At 55.3% G+C, this 18,664-nt stretch overlaps 1 protein-coding gene and 1 long non-coding RNA gene across 2 annotated transcripts in view; one reads left to right on the forward strand and one right to left on the reverse strand.

The window, feature by feature from the left end:
- PHF21B (PHD finger protein 21B) overlaps positions 1-14,060 on the forward strand; it is a 100,013-nt gene extending 85,953 nt beyond the window's left edge. The window contains exons 6-13 of the mRNA XM_082421193.1: positions 1,507-1,558; positions 3,926-4,002; positions 6,377-6,431; positions 7,474-7,496; positions 8,499-8,657; positions 10,015-10,090; positions 10,414-10,517; positions 12,046-14,060. Coding sequence (XP_082277319.1) covers positions 1,507-1,558; positions 3,926-4,002; positions 6,377-6,431; positions 7,474-7,496; positions 8,499-8,657; positions 10,015-10,090; positions 10,414-10,517; positions 12,046-12,264 — 765 coding nt within the window. The 3' untranslated portion in view covers positions 12,265-14,060. The remainder of the gene's footprint in view (positions 1-1,506; positions 1,559-3,925; positions 4,003-6,376; positions 6,432-7,473; positions 7,497-8,498; positions 8,658-10,014; positions 10,091-10,413; positions 10,518-12,045) is intronic.
- LOC309641344 lies at positions 732-6,357 on the reverse strand. The gene is made up of 3 exons (XR_014252592.1): positions 4,120-6,357; positions 2,738-3,132; positions 732-1,419 (listed from the first exon to the last, which is right to left on the reverse strand). It is a non-coding gene; the product is annotated as an uncharacterized lncRNA (long non-coding RNA).
- Positions 14,061-18,664: the final 4,604 nt, after the last annotated feature.

An 18,664-nucleotide genomic window follows, 5' to 3' on the forward strand; every position in this document is an offset into this window, starting at 1 on the left:
GGAGAGAAGGTAGAGAGGAGAAATAAGCTCTCAGATTGTCACGTTTGTAGCGTTGGGACTGTCAGTGGATCGAAGAATATGATTTAAAGCTGACAAATTGAGGCAAACTATTTTTAACAGCATTGAAGTAAAAACTGGAAAGAAGGAGTAAACAGTCACTATTTGAGATGCTGTAGAAAACCCAGGAGAATCTCAATGGAAAAACTGCTGCAGACAATAAGAGAATCAGCGTGGCGGCGGGTGTGATATTAACTTACAAACGTCAGTAGTCTTTAGAGAAACACATAGCAACCTGTTAGAAGCTTTCTAGGCAACTGCATTTGCGATTGCAACAGAAGGATGAAATGCCAGGGAATAAACGTGATAATCAATACCTGTTTGAGGAAAAGTTTGAAACTCCTGAAGACAAAGAAAGAACAAAAGCACCTTGTGGTTTTGGAGAGGAAATTTTAATATTATTAGGCTGTCATTATGTCCTAAGTTACTTTATAATTTTAACATCATCCCAGGAAGTATACCAACTGATTCCCTCATTCTCAGAACTACCAAAGATGGTTTCTAAATTTCACACGAAAAAATAAACAAGAAGAACCGAGGAAGCTCAGAACAGGAAAAAACAGGGACGGGATTCTAATGCTATCAGATTACTGTAAAGCCTTGATAACTAAAAGTGAGGTGGTAGCTCATGAATAGATGGGAAGATTTAAGGAATGGAATAGAAAGCCGTGTGTGTGTATGATAATCTAGTGTATGATTCACTCCTCAAATCAGTGAAAAGCGGAGAGGTGGAATTTTCAATCAATGGTATTGGAACGAACGAGTGGCCACATGGAATAAAATGTATCCATATACACCGTATACAACAGGATGAATGCCAAATAGATCAAAAATTTAACTGGAAAAAGTGAAACTCTAGGTACTAAGATAAAACATAAGCAACTTGCTTTCTAAACTCAGAGTCTCTAGCTAAGATGCAAAACTCCAGACACTGCAAAAGAAAATATCGATAAATTCTACCATGTACAATTTTTTAAAAGTCTATATGTCCAAAACAAAAAGCACCAGTGGGACCTAATCCCCACCTCCCTATATGTGGGCCGTGCATAGTGACCTCTTCCCAAAGAGGACAGCGTAGACGGGGGTGGGGTAAAGAGGGACTTTGCAGAGCAGACGCCTGACAGCCACGCCTCAGCCAGGTGATCAAGGTCAACGTCACAGTGATCAGCCATGTTGACGGCACGTGCCCTGAGGGGATGGGATGAGGGCCCTTCACCTCTGTGGTCTGCCTACAAAATTCCTGGTCAGTCCTCCTCAAACGGCCAAGGTCATCCAGAACAAGGACAGTCTGAGAAACCGTCACAGCCCAGAGGAGCTAAGGAGACAGGATGACTGATGTCATACGGGGTCCTGGGTGGGGTCCTGGGACAGAGAAAGGGCATTAAATGAAAACTAAGGAAACCCAAAATAGAAAAGTCACGTTAACCCTACTCTGTTTCCTTCCCTCAGAAAATCGCCTTCATGGTGGCGCTGGGCCTGGTGACGACGGAGCATCTGGAAGGTGAGGGCCCTTGTGGCGGAGCTGGGCCTGACCCGTGGGATGGGGAGCGGTGTGCTGAATTGGCATCAGACAGAAGCAGTGGGTCTTGGATTCCCGGTCAGATGGCAGTGCCCGGGTGTGACCCACCTTCTGTGCGGTTGGTGCCAAGTGCCAGGTGGTAACCACAAAGACCAAGGCTCCTGCCTGCTCTCCCAGCTTGTGACTCTGCACAAAACCCACTGTGTCTATTGGAGGGACCTTGTGGGTTCCCTGCCCCCAAGTTGGAGGCAGCACAGTGAAGTGATAAGAGCAGGGTGCCCAGCTCGGCCGTTACTAACTACTCAGGCTTGGGCAAGTCACCCAGCTCCTCTGGGCCTCAGTTTCTCTGTCTGTGAAATGGGATAATAACCCACCCTTCCTCCTGAGATTGTTGTAAAGAACCAAGAGGAGTGCCCTGCACCACCTCCCCTGCTATCGAACTGGTCCATGGGCTCTGTCTGCCCCAAACCCATCGGTGGAAATCAGAACATTATTTGAGCAGACAGGTCAGCGTAACACTACAGGTGCTGTTTGACTTTACCGAAAAGAGCAATCACAAATGAACTCTGTGCATCGTCATAGAATCTAAGGACCTGGAAAGCATGGAAACCAACCTTCTGGTTGCACTCATGGGGAAGCTGAGGCCAGAGAGGTTGATTCTCTTGCTCAAGGTCCCACAGCCAGTCAGTATCAGGCCCAGGCTGGAATCCAGGTCTCCCGACTCCCAGCTCAGGGTGTTTTCCACGATTCTGACCTCACCGCTAAAGATATTTTATAAAGTGAAAACATCCCTACACCCCAAGTAAATCTGGATTTGGGAAGGAAAACTAACTTGCTTTTCCTCCTTAAAATCGAGGAAAGGAAGGGAATGAACTGAATCCCCCAGTACCCGAGGCACTTACAGGCTTTAATCTCGGGTGGAGGTTCTCTCCATCACAGCAGGTGAGTGACTGAAGCCCGGGGAAGGGAAGGGGCCTGGGGAGCCCACGCAGCTTACAGCTGAGTCAGACGTGCCCAGGAGGTGGGTCCAGGCCTTTCCACGGCTGCCTCCCTTTGCATTCACTGGGTCTGACTCGCTCTCTGGCGGCAGCTGGGGTGGAGATGTGGGTGGAGAGGGACAGGGGTGTAGCCCAGCCACCCAGACCCCCAGGCTCCACTCACCTGGCCCCAGCGGGCAAGTCTCATCTGAGCAACCCCTGCTCGTGGCCCCCTTCCTTCTGCTGTGCAGGGCTGGAAAGGGTTCTCTGAGCTTTCCATCTGAATGTCTGAATACGCCTGCTTGAACTTGAGTGTAAGGAATCCAGCTGTGCTTGGTGGCCTTTGAGAGCTATTTATGCTCTGCCTTTGGGGCCATGGAGGCAGCCTGGGGCAGTGGGGCTGGCCTGCACATGCATGTCAGAAGTCCCGTGTGCAGGTCCTGGCCGTGCTGCTTACGGCTGGGTGACCTTGGGCAGGCTCCATCCCCACTCTGAACCTCAGTCTCTTCATCTACAACGTGAGGAAAACCACATCTTCAGGCTTCGCAGGGATGTCGTGGCGACTGAGATAAAAGCACTCTGTGAATACATTTGGGAATGTTATGATTTTTCTAAATCATCCTCAGTGTGAAAACTCTTCTCCCTCTCGCCCATGATACCCTAAATACTTATTTATTTGGACCCTATCTTTTCCCAAAGAGGGTCTGAGGTGACTTACAGGAAACACACAAATAATACTGAGGCAGTTTCAAAGAAGAAATCAGGTCCAAGAGACAGAGATGCGGAAATAATGTCAAAACAGCTACACACAGAGAGACAGGGCCCACCTGGCAGTCAAAGCAAAAGGAAGAAAATGAAAATGAGGAGGGGGAGAGAAAACCCAGTTCTCGAGCTGCATGAGGCCCACCACGCCGGGCCCCATCAGGAGGACTCGTGTCTGGCGTCCCGGGGGGTCAGGCTGCCGAACAGAGGCTGCACCTGCCCTTCCCAGGAGCCCGGAGTCCCCCCCTGCAGCTCAGCCAGGCCAGCGTCTGACCAACGGGCATCTGCTGTCCCCAGGGTCCCATGAGAGACATCCCCGGGCCGGATGATGGCACACGGGGCCTTGCTGAGATGAGAGCAGGTGCCTGGATTCTGGGTACCTCCCAGCCTCCCACCAGTCAGGCCTTCAGCCTGGGGCCAGCAGGTCTGTCCTGCCTCAGAGTGAGCGATTCCGGGGGCACCCACCCGCCCGGGGCCGCTCTGGGGCGCGGATGCTGGGCAGAGAGGCTGCAGGGCAGGAAGGGATGGTGGCGCCCGGGGTTTGCAGAGGAGGCATCCAGGGTTCTGGGGCAGGAAGGTGCCAGTAACTGCTGCATCTGTGCCTTTCCAGAAATCCAGAGCAAGCGCCAGGAGCGGAAGAGAAGAAGCACAGCAAACCCCGCCTACAGCGGCCTCCTAGAGACAGAGGTGAGGGACCCGCCGTCTCCACACCGGGGAAGGGGGAGGCTCCCCTGGGCTGGCCTCCCTCACCTGCCCCTCCAGGGATTAGAGTTCAGGGAGTGCCATCAATAATTCTTTCTTTACCTCCTGGGCTCAGAATCAGTTGAGAGACAGTTGCAAAGGATTGGGATGTCAGTGGGGCTTCTCACCTAGGCTGCCCTGGGGGGTGTGGTCGGGGATGCCGGTCGCAGCGGGCTCTGATTCTTCACCCTGATTATCCGGCATGAGGTCTGGTCGCAGGCAGTGCTGGCCGCCCGGGCCTCCCGGGATCACTCAGGCCCAACTGTGGAGCCCGGCCGGCTCGGCCGAGCTCATGACTTGGAGAGCCGAGAATGTGAGGCCACAGAGAGAAAGGCCCGGAAGGGGCTGGGCTGAGTGAGGGTGGTTCCTTGTCTCCCCCGGGGAGGAGTGGAGTGGGAGGAGGGAAGGGAGCGGCCATGACTCCAGCTGACTTCCCTCCGCGTGGAGGCGCGAGGCCAGGAGCAAGAGACATGGCCTGGCATGCCCAGCTTTCCCTCCTCCCGACGCACTGAGCCCAGCTCCCCTTCACACGGCGGTACCCCAGCTCCAAGACTGCTTCCTCGTGGGCAGCGTGCACTTTCCCCAGATAGCCGAAACTGGTAAAATAGGGCATTAAAGTGAACTCCAAGGCAGGGAATTCCCTCCCAGTCCAAATCCCGTCCAGACTGCCCGCCCGGGGCCCGCTGCGGCCCTATAAGGAGATGGTGAGAGTAACCAAACACCAGCCAGTGATGCAGTGTCAGGACCTACGGATGCCTTCCAGGGAGCACCTTGGCCCCGTCCCATCAGCACATTCCCAGGGAGGAACTGAATCCAGAATGAGATCTTCTTGCCCTTGCAAATTAAAGTCCAAAATTCTAGGCTAAAATCCAGATGTCATCTCCCAGAAGCCGGCTCTGCAGAGGCTGCCAGCGGCCTTTTCCAGATGCTCTGGGCTTTTCTAGGGAAAACTCCCTGGAATCTTCCCCTAGAACGGAAGCCATTGCCTGAAGGCCCCGAAGTCGGGCAGCCCCCTGACGTGGAGCCGTGTCTGCAGAGGCCAGGGCCTGGCACATTCCAGAGGCCAGCAAGGCTCTGCAGGGCCCGGAGGAGGGTCACCGAAATGCCGTGCTCGCTTCCCCTGGGGTGTTCGTCAGCCTGGGCCAGTGGTCCCAAATCTATGGCTCACAGACTGGCCCTCGCTGGGAGGGAGGCTCCCGTGGGTGGCCCCGTGGGGAGAGCCCACCTGTGTCTGCGTCGCCTGGCTCCCCGGCCCGCCCGCCTGTCCTTGCTTGTACCGTCCCCCGACTCCTGCTTGGAGAACACACGTGTTTACATCCGCTCACTTCCTCGCCAATTTTCTGAGCAAGCCGTGTCCTGAGACAGGGCCCCAAGCGCTATGCCCCGTTTGTGAGAGCCACGGAGCCGTTTCTGCATCTCCACCCAGGGAGACGGTGTGTGCTCCGTACAGTACAGGCGCTGTCCCCTTGGTTGTGTTCACTGATGGAAGCATCCGCTGCTCTGTGGGCATGGCCGTGACCTCTTCTCCGAAGCCTGTGGCCACGGCCAGAGGTGACCTGATTAGCGAATCAAGAGCCGACGCAAAGCCCTGTGACCTTGAGCCCTGGACACATATGTAGCCCAGGAGCAGCCCTTCCGTGGGTCCCCCCCTTGGCCCTGAACACGGCCCAATCACATTGAGAGAGCTGGGTTTACAGCCCATCACCCAAGTCTAGAACCATCTTCTTGCCACAGCCAAAGCCATGTCGAACCACCAAGGTCTGAACCCACGTGGCCTGTGCTTGCTAAAGCCCAGGACTAAAGCCACCTTCTGGAATATACCAGGAACTTCCATCTACCCATGATGCTTTGGGCACCAGGGGCCACTCTTTGTTGTCAGGGTTCCTGGAACTCATGCCGAGAAGTGGGGTTTAGCGAGCCGATCCATAATGCACCTCATTTCCCCACCTGACCCCAGAACCAGCTGAGAAAGAAGATACAGGAGGAACACAGATGGACAGCCAGATGTCAGCTTTGTTACTGATTTGCCCCAATCGGAGAGCCCTAACCGTCCTTCCTGAATGGGGCAGATGTGCCCACGGGGAGCAGGGATGGACCCGTTGGGCAGAGCCTTTGCTGGCTTTTGCCCTGGCCGACCTGTCTCTCCCCCTCCCCACGCCCCTGTGTCTGTACCCGTTTCTGCCTCTGGCCGCGGGTGTCCGGCTGGAGTCCGGAGCCCAGGATGGGGAGCCTGTCCTGGGCGAGCCCTGGGCGGGGTCAGTGTGGCCAAGGAGGGCTCCCCATGATCTGGTGGTTTGGTTTGGTTTTCTGTCCCCTGCAGAGGAAGCGGCTGGCGTCCAACTATCTGAACACCCCCCTGTTCCTCACAGCAAGAGGTAAGCGCTTCTCCCGCTGGGCAGCTGTGGGGCTGGGCTGGGCCATACCTCCCTCCACAGCAGCGGCCCGGCTACCCAGCCTGCCCTGTCCACAGCAGCAGCCACCTAGCTGCTGACCGGTGGAGAGCACATCGCGGCTCACCAGGCCCTCTGCGCCATGGCCACGCTTGCCCTCGCATACCACGTTACCTCCCTGGGCCTTGGTTTGCTGATCTATAGAAATGGGCCCATAATGTCCCGGCCTCTCAGAGCTGGGACAGTGACAGGAGGGGGGAACGTGACAGCACCTTGTAAACTGTCGAGTGCTGTGTACACGCAGGAACTGTTTTCCCCACTGGATGGTATGATTTCCAGAAGTTAAAAAGAAAACTGTTTTTTGTGATCATTAAAATACGTGGTTTGGCATCACTCACTAGAATGGAAGTGGGTTATGGCTGAAAACGAGTTGACAGTAAGTCACTCTGAGGGATCCCTGGAGCGATGTTCCCTCCGCTGGACAGCTCACTGCTGCCATGTGCCTCAGGGAGCTCAGGGGCCACGATGAACCTATCTCTGGGTGGGTCCTGGCCATGACTGGGGCAGAGACCTTTACTTCCATGGTGCCCTGGGTGAGAACCCAGGTGTCACTGGGGCCTGTGACACTCCCATCGGGTCCTGGGTGAGGACCCAAGAGTCACTGGGGCCTGTGATACTCCCATCGGGCCCGGGTGAGGACCCAGGAGTCACTGGGGCCTGTGATACTCCCATCAGGCCCTGGGTGAGGACCCAGGAGTCACTGGGGCCTGTGACACTCCCATCGGGCCCTGGGTGAGGACCCAGGAGTCACTGGGGCCTGTGATACTCCCATCGGGCCCGGGTGAGGACCCAGGAGTCACTGGGGCCTGTGATACTCCCATCGGGCCCTGGGTGAGGACCCAGGAGTCACTGGGGCCTGTGATACTCCCATCATGCTCCTTTCACACTGGGCCTCGTGGACTCCAGTCCTGATGGGTGCGTCTCCCGTGCCCTCTAACATGCTCTCCACCCTTCTTCCCTGTGCTAGCCAATGAGGACGCCTGCTGGAAGGTACGTGTCCCCTGGTCTTCACGCCTGGGCTGGGGGGGGGGACATGCTCTCCATACAGTCCAGGTAGGGTCACTCCTGGCAAGGGGCGCGGGACCCCAGCATCCTGCTGCCCTGGAGTGGAGCTGAGGGCCTTGGGCTCCGTCCTCGGTGCTGAGTTCTTTGTACAACACCAGTCCACTTCTCAGCCTGCCCGGCAGAGCTGGACGTCACCACAGGGCTCAGCCCGCAGGTTCAAGCAGGAGCCCTCCGGACACAGGGACACCGGGAGCCACGAAGGCCTGAATGGAAGCAGCCGATGCTGGGTGCCAGTGTGTTCTGTCTGGCCTCGCTGTGTGACCCTGGGCAGAGCTGGTCCTCTCTGGTCCTCATTCCCTACCTCATAAGGGACTGGGCTTGGGTCTCAGGGTCTCACCCCACACGCCCACATTTCAGTGATCGTGCGAGACCCCCACCCACCACGCGTGCACCACGTCCCTGCTTCCCAGGACGCTGGCTGGTCATGACCTCATTTGTGGGCACGGCTTCAGAGTTTATTTTCAGTGTCTTTCTTTACTAAGTTTCAGATCTAATTGTAAAGGACATTTCCAGTCCCTCCATGCCTGTAACAGTCACACCGCTAAAAAGCACCACGTGACGAAACTCCCGTTAGGCCGTGTTGTTTGCGGCCATAACCCTGCAGCGTCGCCGATCGGTGCCGTTGTGGGCAGCCTTTGTCTGCAGCCACCCTGTAGCTGTAGGCCGGCCCGGGCACGGGGACAGGAGGTGCCTTGAGCCCGAGTCCTGCTGCGCGGAGCGCACAGACCTGGAGGGGTGCCGGCTTTGAGGCAGGAGACCCAGATGCTTCTCCTCCTCCTGCTTCCCAGGCCTGTGCCCCCTTGGTCATCACCCCTCCTCCTCCTGCCCTTCCCGAGCTGCTGAGAACCCTGGCGGAAGAGCTGGGTCCCAGGCAGGTCCTGCACCCCAGCCCGGCTGACCCGCCTCCCACCCTCCCGTCTCTTCCAGAACGAGATCACCCACGATGAACACTGTACTGCCTGCAAGCGAGGGGCCAACCTGCAGCCCTGCGGTACCTGCCCAGGGGCCTACCACCTCAGCTGCCTGGATCCGCCCCTCAAGACAGCACCCAAGGGCGTGTGGGTGTGCCCCAAGTGCCAGCAGAAGGTACAGGAGGCCGTGTCCCTGGGGAGCGGCCGCACCCTCACCCTCACCATCTCCCAGAACCGCAGGGCCCTCCTTCACCGGGCACAGTATCTGAGGCCACTCAGACCGTCTCTGCTTCCTGGGTCGTCCCCACCGTGAGCAGAGACGGGGAGGGCCGTGCAGGGGTGAGGAGAGGAGCTGGGTGAAGAACAGGCCTTCGCAGCCTGGGCACAATTGACGTCTGGCCCAGGATAATCCATTCTGGGGCCGCCCTGTGCACTGCAGGGCGTTCAGTGTCCCTGGCCTCCGCCCACTAGATGCCCATAGCAGCCCCAGCATGGCCATCCCAGACACGGCCGGTGGAGGACCACGGGTGTAGTGAACAGAGAGAGGCTCCCTCTGCAGCTGTCTGACGTCGTGACTCCAGATTTCCCGGGGAAGAACCGAACTAACAACACAAACCACAAAAAACAGTGCCAGTTAGCACGTTTGATCTCACTGATAACGACACGCAGATGAAAAGCTATGAAATTAGCAAAGACGACAACACTCCCTTCTGGTGATGGTGCGGTGAAGCGGGCACTCTTACATGTTGCCTCAAAGATGTGTACGCTTTTTAAACCCAGCATCTTGCTTTGGGGAATAGAGTCTAAGGAAAGTTCTATACAGGAAAAGTTCTGTGCAAAAAGAAGCCCCTCAGCCTTTCTTTATAAAAGGGAGAAGAAGGAAACAGCCTGGCTTTCCCCCAGGAGTTGGTGGAGTAGATTCCAGCGCTTTACTCAGTGAGATGTGGTCATTGAAAATGATTTTTTACAAGGATTTTGCGATTCTTTGGGATTTGTTCACTATGTGGGATTAACGTTTTAAAAAAATAAAAATAGGACTTCCCTGGCGGTCCAGTGGTTAAGACTCCACGCTTCCACTGTAAGGAGCGCGGGTTCGATCCCTCGTTGGGAAAGATCCCACGTGCCATGTGGTGTGGCAAAAAATAAATAAATAAATAAATAAATAAAAATAAAAAACAGGTTTTATAGCTGCTGTATAGTTTGATCATCAGCCGTCTGAGGAAAAACAGTGTGCGGAATAATAAAAACCTGGGAGAAAATACCTGTGTGTGGCTGAGTAGTGGGGAATTATCAGTGTTTTTAAAAGTAGGCTTTTCTACAGAATGTATTACTTGTAAAATCATTGGGAAGTTATCTTTTTTTCAAAGAACACAACTCTCGTGAGTGCCTGTCACTCTGGGTTTTGTGGGGACCTAGGGAGAGGGTGGCTATGACAGCCCAGGGAGCTCGTCCCCCCGCCAGCCCGGGTTACACAGCCAGGGCATGGCGGGCCCCGGGCTGTCCGCTGACTCAGTTCCCCGTTTGCCCTCCAGGCCTTAAAGAAAGACGAAGGTGTGCCCTGGACCGGGATGCTGGCTATTGTGCACTCCTACGTCACCCACAAGACAGGTAAGACACCCTCGGGAGCTGGGAAAGGGCACCGATTCCCTTTTGTCCACCCCCGCCCTTAGACCGCTGGACTCACTTTGGGCCCAGCGGAGGCTGTTCTGGGCCAAAGATCCCTGGGACTAGCCCTGTGTGCGGGGCAGTTACTGCGGGGATGCAATTCCAGCCCCCGTGCATCCAGCGAGAGCCACCGGCCCCTGCAGGAGGATGTGGCCAGAATGACCTATAGGCTTGGGCCTAGGATTCTTTCTGCCTCTCCTGCTCAGCCGCAGTCCAGCCCCTGCTTGCCTGCAGTTCCCTGTGGGGCCTGGTCTTCTCTTTCACAGTCAAAGAAGAGGAGAAGCAGAAGCTGCTGCAGAGGGGCAGCGAGCTACAGAGCGAGCACCGGCAGCTGGAGGAGCGGGACCGGCGCCTGGCTTCGGCAGTGAAGGTGTGCAGGGCGGGGGCGCGGGGTCTGCCCTTAGAACCGCGGTATGTAGAGCCAAAGCATCACTGTCTGGTTACGGAGGTCCCAGGAGAAGACAGACTCACCACCATCACTTAGCGAGTCAGCAGGTGGAGAAGGCAGCTCTGTGACTCTTTCGACAAATAGTTACCGAGCATCTGGCTCTGCTCCTTCTCAGCTCTGTGACCTCAGCAAGGCCCTGACCATATCCGAACCTCAGTTTCTTCTTGTATAAAGTGAACACAGTGATTTCTTCCCTGTAGAGTGGTGATAAACAAGATGATGATAATGGTGGTGGTGGTGATGATGGCGATGATGATGGAGGTGATGGTGGTGGTGGTGATGATGGTGATGATGATGGTGGTGATGGTGGTGATGGTGGTGATGATGATGGTGATGATCGTGGTGGTGGTGATGATGGTGGTGATGATGATGATGGTGGTGGTGAGGATGGAGGTGGTGAGGATGGAGGTGATGGTGGTGATGATGGTGATGGTGGTGGTGGTGATGATGATGGTGGTGATGATGGTGGTGATGATGATGGTGATGATGAAGGTGATGATGATGATGGTGATGATGGTGGTGGTGATGATGGTGGTGATGATGATGATGATGGTGGTGGTGATGACGATGGTGATGATGATGGTGATGATGAAGGTGATGATGATGATGGTGATGATGGTGGTGATGGTGGTGGTGATGATGGAGGTGATTGTCGTGATGATGGTGATGATGATGGAGGTGATGGTGGTGATGATGATGGTGATGATGAAGGTGGTGATAATGATGGTGGTGATGGTGATGATGGTGATGGTGGTCGTGGTGGTGGCGGTGATGATGATGGTGATGTTGATGGTGCTGATGATGGTGGTGATGTTGGTAACAGCAGTGTCAGGCCCTGGTAAAACCCCTTAAATGTAGTATCCCATTTAATCCTCTCCATAACTCTATGAAGAGGCTCTGTGATTATTCTTATCTTAGAGTTTGGGATGCAGACTCAAGGAGTTTATTTGCCCAGGCAGCAAATAATTAAAACTCTAACTTGAGGCGTCAGTCCTTAACCACTTCACTGTGTCGCCATGATATATAAAAGACTAGAAAAAGCCATGAATACAGCAGGCAAGAGGAAGAGCAGGAAACTGGCCAGCGGCCTGAAGGTCTTTTCCAGGGCTGCACTTGAGCCAAAACAGCCTCGGAGCTTCCTCCAGCAGCAGAGGTAGATGTGGTCAGCTAGGCAGCCTCACAACCACGAGGCAGAACGTTCCCACATTCCTGCACAAGCACATCATTTCCAGCCCTGAATGTTTGAAACAGACTTCTCCTGTGGGTCTGGCTGCCGTTTAATTCCATTTTTCGCTTCTGCCCGGTGTGCGTGAGGCCCTCTTCCTGGTTTCTTTCAGCCTCTGCGGTGGAAGGGAGGGGCTTTCCGAGAAGGCGCTGAGGGGTGGCTGCCGCAGGTGGCTTGTGTCACTGAATTCTGAGACCCTTCTCTCTGCCACCCTCCCCCTGACAGAAATGCCTGGAGCTTAAGACGAGCCTGCTGGCCCAGCAGAGGGGCACCCAGTCGTCCCTGGACCGCCTGAGGGCCCTCCTGAGACTGATACAGGGCGAGCAGATGCTCCAGGTCACCATGACGACCACCAGCCCCGCCCCGCTGCTGGCCGGGCCCTGGACCAAGCCCTCAGCAGCGGCCCTGCACTCTGCCCTCCAGCACCCCCCGGGGCACAACTGACCCCAAGGGACCCGTCTGCACACCCACGGAAAGTCACTGGGACCCTGCTCGCAAGACCTGAGGGTTCTGTCAGCCTTAATTCATAAACACTATGAATTTCAGTCAAAAATAAAACCAGACAGAGACAGGAAAGAAGGGAGAAGAAGCTGAGTGAGAGTCCTAGAGCCAGGATGGGTGGGGATGGAGTCCTGTGCCCTTCAGGTCAGATGGGACGCCCGGAAGCCAGGTCGGGGCGCAGAGTCAGCTCCCTGCCGTCGGGGGGCTGCCCGGGTCTCCGGCTTCTGGGCACAGCTGTCTCCTCGGCCTCGTGCCGCCCCCGCAGGAGGGGGAAGGGCCGAGGTGCCCTGCGGGAGGGGAGCCGAGGACACGATGTAGCCAAGTAGTAGAGCTAGTTGGGGCGAGAGGCGGGTAGCAAATCTAGGTAGACTCAGCCGCCCGCCCCCACGGGGCCGTCGGGCTCACGCCAGGCCTTCCAGACGCCCGATCCCTGTTGTCAAGTGTTATTAGCGTTCAGAATCGCAGCTGTTTAACTTGAAGGAAGCTCCCCAGGGGACGCTGCTGTGGCCCAGCCAGGCCTCCGTCTGCCCCCTGGTCTTGGGGGCGCCCTCGCCCTGCGCCTCCCTCCGCCGACTTTTTGGACTCATCTTGCCCTCGATGTCTTTTTCTCGTGGAGTTTCTGGGTGAGAGATGGAGCTGCAGCCACGCCAGGGAGGCGTTTGGCAGGTTTTCTATTTTGGGTTGAATCGTTCAACTTAACGACTGAAGCCTTTTCTTTCCTCCTTTTGAAGAGCCGATAAAAGTATTCCATTCCTCTTTTCTTGCCAGTACAGACACTATGCCAAAAAATAACTTTACATTTTTGTATGGCGTTTTTATTGTGAGATATTTAATGTGAAGGGGACACTTGGTGACTTCTTTTCCTGCTCACAGTGGTCTCTGCCGCCTGGGATGAACGGAAAACCCCTCGGGCGGGGGAGCTGCCAAACTGGAGGGACCCAGAGGGTTTTTTAAGAAGTGGGGGGAGGGGGAGGAAGAGAGGGCGGTGGCCTCGGGAGACTGAAGGGTCCCTCTTGCTGTCTCCACGAGAGCAAAGGGTGCCCGCCGCCCTGCATCCGGGATGGGCCACGCGGGCTTGTCACGCCCACTGGCTTCTCCAGTCCCGAGGGACTTAGCACAACAGGATGAGCATCTGGGAGCCACAGGACTCCCGCCCCCAGCACATCACACGGTGCCGAATTGCATTGAACACACGTGTGCGTGTGCACACGTGGCCCCAGACATGCATGCACGCACGCTGCCAGGTGCAGAGCAAGGTGGCCGGCCGGAACCCCGCAGACTGCCACGGTCCCTCCTGTCATTTTCACGACTCCGGGAGAAACTGTGCTGTACGATACAGATCTATTTTAATACACTTAACACTGGGTTGAACAAGATTTTTATATTCTTTTATTGATGAACAAAGTGAACCGTAAGACACACGTCTTATATATTGGTTACTCTAGATGCCAATTATGCATTACCGCGTGGCTTGCGATGTAAATGTCTTCAGGTTCCTTTTTTTGTTGGTTTGTTTTTCTTCTTGGATGGATTGAATTAAATTTTTAAAAAAATGTAACGGGAAGATATGAAAGGTTGGACCCGGGAGGGGTAGCTGCCAATGTGTCTTGAGACTTAGTTTTTTGGACCAAGGAGGACCGTCCAATGGATAGTGGGACTAGAGAAAAAGTGTTTGTCTTAAATATGCCCATGTAGTTTTCCTTCTGTACGATGCATTAAACTCGATGGATGATTTCAAAGCCCTGTGGTTTGTTTCCTTGCCTTCAACAGAGAGGCCTCTGGAAGCACATGGGGCAGGGAGGTGGGAGCTGGAGAGGTTGAAAATCAGGGTCCTGCTTCCTAATCAGGTCCCCACCCCAAGGGAGGGAGGGAGGGAGAGAGGAGAGAGCTCTGGGGCGCCCTCCATGCACAGATCCCCCAGCCCCGGGAGGTGCAGGCGCACCTGTTAGGGCCAGGATCGATGGTCGCAAGTACCAGAACCCAGGCCGGGTGTTGTGAGGAGCCCAGGGGCCGTGTCCACACTGCCCCGTCTCAGCATCAACGTGACCGCTCTCTCTGCCTCCCGGGCGGTACCAAACTCCCACAACCGCCCTGGGGCTTAGTCAAACCGGGAACAGCCCAACTGGGAAGCCGGACCCCCTGCATCCTTGCTCCAGATATTGTGCAGAGGGCTCTGGTTGGCCCAGCTGGCTGAGGAGCCCACCGCTGGACCAGCTGTGGCCAGAGAATGCGATTGGATACAAAGTGACTGCCCCCTGGAACCCCCAGTGGGGGTCCTGTCCCCCCCTGGCCCAGGTAACAGAGTCGGACTGCTCCAGCTTTTCTGCCTGATCACTGAACGCTGTGGACCCCGGGTCTGTGCTCCCTCCACTCCTGAATTCTCACTGGTCTTGTCCAGCCTCCTGGCTTTCTGTCTCTGTGCCGGTGGCTCCCCGGCCTTCATCTGCAGCCCTGACCGCTGCCATGGACTCGAGCTGCCCACGGCCAGCCCCACCGATGTCAGCAGGCATCTCAAACGGCTCGGTCTCCACCAGGCCAACCCCTCCCTCACCTACCCCATCCTGGGGTGATTCAGCCTTCCTAAGATGTGGGCTGGCCCTGCACCCCTGGTCACTGGCCATCTGTCAGCTGTGCCCTCAGAATATTAGCAGGATGTGCCCATGTCTCACCACCCACACCACCACCTGGGTCTCAGCCATCCTCTCCCCTGGATTACCGCGTGGTCACCTTCCCCTTCCCCCGGCAGCCAGTGTGACAGCGCCTCTATTAAACCCCTGCTATCCCTCCTTGCTCAGCAGAAGCTGAAGTCCCCAAGGCCGCAGGACCTGCCTCCTCTGACCCCTTCAGCCTCCCTTCCTGCTCTGCTCCACTTTCATGGCTCTGTTCCAGCCACGTGGCCTCCGGGTGCTACTTGGAACCCACTGGGTCTGCTCCCGACACAGGGCCTTTGCACGTGCTGTGTCCTCACCCGCCTGCTCCTCCCCAGCTGTCTCCCTGACTGGCTCCCCCACTTGCCTGGGGACATGACCACAGTCCCCTCCCAGTGCAGCTGTCTCCAGGCTCCCTCAACAAGACCTGGCGTTTTCTCTCCTTCCCTGCTCTGATTCCTGAGACTTTCATAACCTACTATGAGTCACCTTCGTATGGTTTTGGCCACTTCACGAAGGCAGGGATTTTGGAGACTGGAGGTCCGAGATCAAGGGGTAGCAGCAGGGCTGGTTCCTTCTGAGGCTGTGGGACAGAATCTATTTCTGGCTTCTGTAGACTCATCACCCCGTCTCTGCTCCACCTGACATAGCCTTCTCCCTGTGTGCATGTCTGTGTTCAGATTTCCCTTTTTCATAAGAACAAGTCGGGTCAGGATCCACCTTAATGATCTCACTTAAACTTAGTCACCCTGTTTCCAAATCAGGTCACATTCACAGATACTAGGGGGTTAGGACTTCAACTTCTTTGCAGGGGGACACAATTCAACCCGTAACAGACACCTTTCCGTAGGGTGTCTACAAGCAGCTTCCCTGCGGCTTCTGCCCCCCGGGACCACCCTGGGCTGCCCCCCTTGCCTCATCCCCACAGAGCCCGCAGAGTGGAGAGCCCGTGACGTCATCCTGCCAAGGAGCCTGTTCCCTGACGACCTGCCGTGTGCCCACCCCACCCGGCTTCCTCCTCGGACCTGCTCTGACACGTCAGCCCCTCCCAGGGAACCTGAAGCCCAGGGACCTAAAGGGACACACCCAGGTCACATGGCCAGCAGGTGACTTCATCCCAGGCGGTGGTTCCCGGCCACTCTGCCTCTCTGGACACTGGACACTGGACACATCGTGGGGCCCGTGTGGCTGGCTGGGGGCCACCCCGACCAAGCTGCATGCTTGCGCCCTCCTGACCCGGCTAGCGGGCCAGTCTGGGGCTGCGGATGGCGACCTGGCCCCTGGGTGACTCCACCGAGGCGTGAGGGGACAGATGGGGGAGCACAGGCTAGCTAAGTGCTATGACACACACTGCCCCTCCCCACCCTTTCAGCCCAGACTGTATGTCCCACGGGGGGGGTGGGGCAGGGCTTCTTAACTAAACTCTGCTCTGCCCCCAACCCATCTCTCAGACTCCCCCATGGCTCCCCGAGAACAGTGCCTGCAGTTTCTGGTGATGCCGCTGGGTGGTTTCTGGTCCCCACCTCGATGTCCCGCCCTCCCCTGAGCAGCAGCTCTGACTGTGGCTGGGGGCTCCCCCAGGGACTCCCAGGCGCGCCCTGGGGAGAAGTCTGAGCAGGTGGTTGTCATCTGGGAGTGTGAGACCACCCTCCAGGCCACACCGTCCACGCCCTGTCCTGCCTGCTCCGTCCCCTGGGAGGACCCACAGAGCGCTGGGTGCTGGCCGTAGCTGCTGCTACATCCACTGGCCACCTTCTGCGTGACGAGGCCCCGGCACCCACCCCCAAGGATCCCTGGTTTCCAAACAGAACGGAAGGACTCCCACCTACCGGCGGGGCAGCTCCGAACGGGTCCCTATTGTTGTCAGGTGACAGAGATCCATCGGTGCTAGTAGCAGCCCGCAGGTCCCTGCGGGGTAGGAAAACCAGGCTGAGGAAGGCTGGCTCCAGAGGGCGTGCGCGGATGTGCTTCTACCCGCAGTTTCTCCCACACCTGGAGTTAAGTCAGCAGGAGGAACTGTCCCCACGGCCTCCACTGCTGGGGCTCTGGTGAGGCGGAGCCACCGCCCGGAAGTGGAGGGGAGGCCCAGCCAGGGACAGGCCACCTCTGGAAGTATGGCACTGGTGCCAGAGCAGGCTCGCGCCAGCCCCAGAGAATCACTGTGTGTGTCTCTTCCAAATCCTCATTCGCTGACTTCATGTTTTGTTTTTTTTTTTGGCCTCACTGTGTAGCAGGCAGGATCCTAGTTCCCCAACCAGGGATTGACCTGTGCCCCCCGCAGTGGAAGGGCAGAGTCCTAACCACTGGACTACCAGGGAAGTCCATGACTTCATGTTGATAGTTTATAATTGGCCATGGTGGGAGTATTTACACCATGGAAATTGGCAAATGCCACAAATCAGGGCTTTACATTACTAGAGAGCCAGTGGTTAAACATTTAGAAGCAGACTGCTCTTTGTATGCATGTGTGTACATGTGTGCAGATGAGAGAGAAATAGAGGAGGGTGGGTCCAAAGTAAACTTGGGTCCAGCATTAGCCAAAGTTGCTGGGTTTGAAAATGCAACCCTAGATTCCTTACAAAATTTCCAGACAGAAGGAAATTCTCTGGCCTTAGCAGTTCGCCAAAAACGTATGTCTCTAAACTGTAACAATTTCACAGGGAGGCTATGTGTTAATTAACACATTTTCCTGCACTGATGTGACAGAATTTGGCCAAATACTACAAAAATGTAATTTGACCAGTTTTTTGGGGGATCAAGAAAAATTATCCAAAACTTGGACATAAGGCATGCCTTTAATGTCATTCTAGGGGAGCAGTTCTCAAACCTGAGTGAGAATCAGAATCATCTGAGGGGCTGGTTGAAGCTCAGATTGCCGGGGCCACCCCAGCTACACTCTTTTGTTAAAGGATGGGCCACACGACCCAAGCCATGCAGGGAGAGAGCTCCCCAGGAATTTCACTGACACCATCAGGAAAGAAGCATCTAGCACTCAAGGTCCATGTAAGCTGGAGTACCTGGGAGCCATTTCTTTTATTTTTTTAAACTTACAGAAGTATTTAAAGCCCCAATTCCCTCTGTATGACCACCCACCAGCTTCAGCTTACATGCAACCCTCGGGGTGTTTCCAGTATATCCAGTGACTGTGGATCAGCTCTGCCCAGGCAACCCAGCAAACTTCAGCATCCAGAGGGCTGCAACCACACTTTTCCAAAGGGGTCTGAATCCCAGCCTTGGGGAGGGGTGTTTTCCTTCCAGGTGTCCCTTCCTTGGGTACTCTCTTGCAGTGTTCTTTAGGGATCACTTTATACCTTCATAGTTACTCCCCTGTTATACTTAGTGATTGTTTATACAAAACTTTTTCTTTTAAAATTATTGTGTGGTTTCTGTTTCCTGGTTGAACACCTTATACCCTGAAACCATGTTAAATCACTTATTAGTTATCATAGCTGTTTGGTAGCTCCCTCATGGCTTTCTACATAAACAATTATGTCACCTGCAAATAGAGACAGTTTTACTTCTCTTCAATCTTTTTTTTTTTTTTTTAAAGATTAGTTTTGTTTTGTTTTTTTTTTTAATACTTTATTTATTTATTTAATTTATTTATTTATGACTGTGTTGGGTCTCTTAGTTTTCGTGTGAGGGCTTTCTCTAGTTGCGGCAAGTGGGGGCCACTCTTCATCGCGGTGTGCGGG

This window comes from Balaenoptera physalus, assembly GCF_965194825.1.
Source record: "Balaenoptera physalus genome assembly, chromosome: 13".
NCBI lineage: Eukaryota > Metazoa > Chordata > Mammalia > Artiodactyla > Balaenopteridae > Balaenoptera > Balaenoptera physalus.